We start from the raw sequence: 4,451 nt of genomic DNA on the forward strand, positions 1-4,451 counted from the left end.
ACCGGTATTATTCACACCCCGGAGGGCTGGTGTATCCATCTCGTGGCTGTCAGGGTTGTCCTGGTAGTTTGATAGGTTGAGCCTGGTAGCTTGGCACTCTCTGTGCCTGGTAGCTTGGATGGTAGCTTGGATGGCGCTCTGATATGGATAACCCTGTCAGCACGGTGCCTGTAGCTTGCATGGTAGCTTGGATGGCGCTCTGATATGGATAACCCTGTCAGCACGGTGCCTGTAGCTTGCATGGTAGCTTGGATGGCGCTCTGATATGGATAACCCTGTCAGCACGGTGCCTGTAGCTTGATAGCTTGAGCCTGGTAGTTTGATAGCTTGAGCCTGGTAGCCAGTATTAGAGCCTGGTAGCCTGTAGCTTGAGCTTGATAGCTTGGTAGGTAGGATGCAATTTAATGTCGTGCCCCACTAGACGTTGATCAGTCTGCGTCCGACACGATGGCGACCGATCATCGTGAAGAGTCCCTGTACGGCGTGATGATGACTAACCCACCACGACGGGTGCAGTTTAGCGCCTTGCCCAAGGCGGCGCCGGCTTGGTGGTTCAAATGTTCCACCAAGCCAGAGCTCTGGTAGTGGGTTGAGGGCGGTAATCACGTCACAGCCGCTCGGGAAGAAGCGTGTTGAGGCAGAAGACGTGCGCGAGTCGATGAAGGAGCGCGCCGCGGCGGCGAGGTGGCTTCGGTCGTGGCGCCATCCGCTATCGGCGGCGAAGCGAGAGTAGAGATGGGATCCGAACCGGGCACCGTCTCGAGCGACACGGCCGAGAGATGCGGAGGCGATGCGCTCGTGAAGCCAGCTACCGGCGAATCGGCAGGGGAGATACCGTCGAGCGCGTCAGGCGAGCAGTCTGCGGCGGCGGGTCCGGCTGCGGCGTTATCCGCTATCGGCGGCGAGGGGGTGGGGTTTTCGCGTCGCTCGCGCCGCCACGGTCGGGGTTTCTTGGCACAGTTTGATCGACGGCGCGGCTTACGGGGCGTGGCATCATTTGCACCGTGCGGGTCTAGCGTCACTGGCCTTGGAGCAGCAGCGGACTCAGCCGCGACGACAGCCTCAAGCGATGGCGTGTCGCGTGAGATAGGTGCACGAAGGCTTGACAGCACGGCGACTGGCGGAGTAGAAGAAGGCCACGGAAGCAGAGCGGAGGGCGGGCTCGGGTGTAATATGGTTGGCATGGGCGGTGCCCCCGAGACGGCGTCGCGAGCGTCGTCTTGCTTAGTAGCGGCTGTAGCCTCGGCCGCGACGACAGCCTCGAGTGGCGTGTAGCGTGAGTCAGCAAGCTGGCGAGTAGACGGCGCGGCGGACGGCGGCGCGACGGACGAAGCGGCGAGCGGCGGAGCCGATGGCGAGGAGCTCGAAGGCGACGGCGATGAAGATGGAGAGACGGCGCCGGAGGCGGCGTCTTGCTTAGCAGCGGCTGTGTCCTCGGCCGTGACGACAGCCTCGAGTGGCGTGTCGCGCGAGGTGGCGGCGAGCCGTAAGCCTGATGGCGGCTCGACGAGAGGCGACGAAGCGAGCGGCGAAGCTGCTCGGCTCGAGCTCGAAGGCGACGGCGATGGGGAGACGGCGCCGGAGGCGGCGTCTGGCTTAGCAGCGGCTGTGTCCTCGGCCGTGACGACAGCCTCGAGTGGCGTGTCGCGCGAGGTGGCGGCGAGCCGTAAGCCTGATGGCGGCTCGACGAGAGGCGACGAAGCGAGCCGTAAGCCTGATGGCGGCTCGACGAGAGGCGACGAAGCGAGCGGCGAAGCTGCTCGGCTCGAGCTCGAAGGCGACGGCGATGGGGAGACGGCGCCGGAGGCGGCGTCTGGCTTAGCAGCGGCTGTGTCCTCGGCCGCGACGACAGCCTCGAGTGGCGTGTCGCGCGAGGCGGCGAGCTGAAAGCTGGATGGCTTGACAGGCGGCAAGGCAGACGGCGGAGCACGGGAGCTCGGTCGCGTAGGCGCTGGTGATAGAATGATGTCGAGGTAGTTGCGCGCGCCGTGCGCGCCTGACTGCGGCAGCGGCACTGGTGTTGGTGGCTGTCCTGCGGCGGCCAGCAGAGGCGATGGTGGAGGTGATACACCGAGGTTCTGGGCAGGTTCCTGCACGCCCAAAGCCTCATCGGATGTTGGTTGAATGCCCTCTCGGGCGTCTAGGTCTCGTTGTTGCGTGACGCTCGCGTCCCGCCGCAAGATCACTGCTGTTGGCTTGCTTGCTGCCACGGTCAAGCCAAACCCTTTCGGGTCTAGTGAGGCTTCCGTCGGAGGAGAGCTCGCCGGCAGCTCGGCAGAAAGCATCTCAGCTGGCGTAGCCCCCTCCCCAACGGAGCCAGGCGGCGATGACTTGTCAAGTACATCGATGCCGCCCTTGGGCTCGGTGTTGCCACCAAGCCTGCCCAACGTGGTGTCGTGGGGATTAGAGTGGTCTGACCAGTAAGAAGACGGGTCGAGGCCCTCCGTAGGCTCGTGAGGCGTCCCTCGTCTCTCGCTCGAGAGATGATCATCTGAACCCGAAGATCGGTGCCCAGCAAGTGTGAGTGGTGAGCCGCGTGCGCGGCTCTGCGGTATTGCTGACCGCTGGTGAGGCTGTAAAGCCATCCTCAAGCCGAGGCTGACATATGTGTAGAAGGTATTCAAAGTACGAAGGTGTGGTGTCACACCGGTGGAAGAATGGCGCCAGTTGCACCGAGTTGTGGTGTCACAACATTAAAGAGGTCGACTGTCTCGCGGCGCGGCGGCCCCACGAAAGCAGTCGAGACTATGACGTGCCAAACTTGCACAACGGGAGTTGGGGAAGCGTGACGTGTCACTACTTGGGCGCCTGTTCGGCGCCCAAGATGTCTAATATTAGGGGTCTGGGTGGCAACGACGTGCCACTGCACAGGGTGTGGGAACATAGGGGTATAGGTAGACTATTCATCACTGTGGGGGGGGAGAGTGTGATAATAGAGGTGCTGGGGTGGGGCTGGTGGAGGTGATTCTCCGGGTCAGTCTGGAGGTCATTCTCCACCACCTCCTGCGACACTCTCCCCGACGGCGATGGCGGAGTGACCGATCGAGCTACAAGAGGAACTTGTTCAGCAGGATCCGAGTTAGACCAGTGCACTACCTCACTGGGCCTGAGACCACCAGAACGCTTCTCGTCACCGTATCGGGTTGCGTGGGATCGAACCACTCCGGAATGGGCAAGCCTTGAGTTCTCAGCGCCCTCACGGCCCGCCAATGGCAAACCCGACTCCCTCCATCGGTGTGGCGCCGCTCGATGGTGCCGGGAACCCTACACCGGAGCGATTCCTAGGGTTAGCGCAGAAAAAGCCGGCCCCCTTAGCTCCGGCTAGGGCTACGGGGTCCCCGGAGCCGACCCGACGAGGAAGGGCCGACTTAGGGCTTGCATAGCGGGCCGAGAAGGCCGCCCACACCCGCGAGGATGGTTGTGTGGTTGCCTCCCCGACTCGGACGGCCGCCTCAGAGGGCGGGCATGCGTCCTCTCGCCCTCTCACCCGCGGGAGATGGCCGAGTCCACCGGGAGCCGCACGCTGCCTAATCCTTGGACGCAAGGCTCCGACTTCTATAGTGTATAGAGAAAACCCCATGAGCACCAGCGTTTTAAAGTGAAATCGTCAAGAGAGATCGATGACCCGGGCTAGGCTTTGGGGTAGGCAGCCACCCTTTTGAAGGTGAGGCGTATTTGCCGACCTGTGAAGACGATTTACTTGCGAGCAGTGCGTGGACCAGATGGCGCGAGGGCACCGCAACATGGCCAAGGAGGCAGGGAAGCTTCTGCTCCGAGACGGCCGCTCAGGACCGCAAAATGGTGTTCCTAAGGTTGTGTTAGTCGGGCTGGCCAGTCCCCGGGGCCTGACGGTCCATTGTTTCCCTCAAGAGTACTTATCCCCTCCCCGCCCTTTCTTTTTTTAGTTAGATGTGTCGGACCATATTTAACAAAAACTCTCTCTTTATTTATCGTTCGTTGTACGTTGATTGAGGATGACCCATCCCTTTTGTCCATTTACTTATTTGCACAAGAGGAAAAGTGATTAGAAAAATCCCGCAAAGAATTGAATTGAATCTGCATATAGTGACCGCATGACTGCTTTGACATGCGCTGCGGGCGCGCTCATCACAGTAGCGGCATGTTCTTTCTGGCGGCATGAGCAGCGCCATCAGCCCAGCTCTAACCGCCTGGCTCAGGTTTTGACCGCGCAAGATATAAAGGAAGGGTGGCTAAGGGCTCTGCCCGCAAGGCGCCCGCGTCGCAGACGCGGTACCATTGACAAATCTGCAATATACCCCCACACGAACACCTTCAGCTGGTGCCAAGACATCCGTAAAATCGAAGGCAAGAACGTCCGCCAAATCCGCGGAGATAGAGGGAGATACGCAGACGCGGTACCATTGACAAATCTGCAATATACCCCCCACACGAGCAAATAGCAAAATCCGAATACCGTGCGCAAATCCGAC

The 4,451-nt window shown here is 61.0% G+C and overlaps 1 protein-coding gene across 1 annotated transcript; it reads left to right on the plus strand.

Moving 5' to 3' along the window:
- Nucleotides 1-1,173: 1,173 nt before the first annotated feature.
- Nucleotides 1,174-1,887, plus strand: EMIHUDRAFT_253435 (hypothetical protein; the record flags this gene model as incomplete). The annotated part of the gene is made up of 2 exons (XM_005784197.1): nucleotides 1,174-1,189; nucleotides 1,451-1,887. 2 exons carry the CDS (start codon nucleotides 1,174-1,176, stop codon nucleotides 1,885-1,887), a joined length of 453 nt encoding a protein of 150 aa, XP_005784254.1.
- Nucleotides 1,888-4,451: the final 2,564 nt, after the last annotated feature.

Source organism: Emiliania huxleyi, assembly GCF_000372725.1.
Source record: "Emiliania huxleyi CCMP1516 chromosome Unknown EMIHUscaffold_1712, whole genome shotgun sequence".
Classification (NCBI taxonomy): domain Eukaryota; phylum Haptophyta; order Isochrysidales; family Noelaerhabdaceae; genus Emiliania; species Emiliania huxleyi.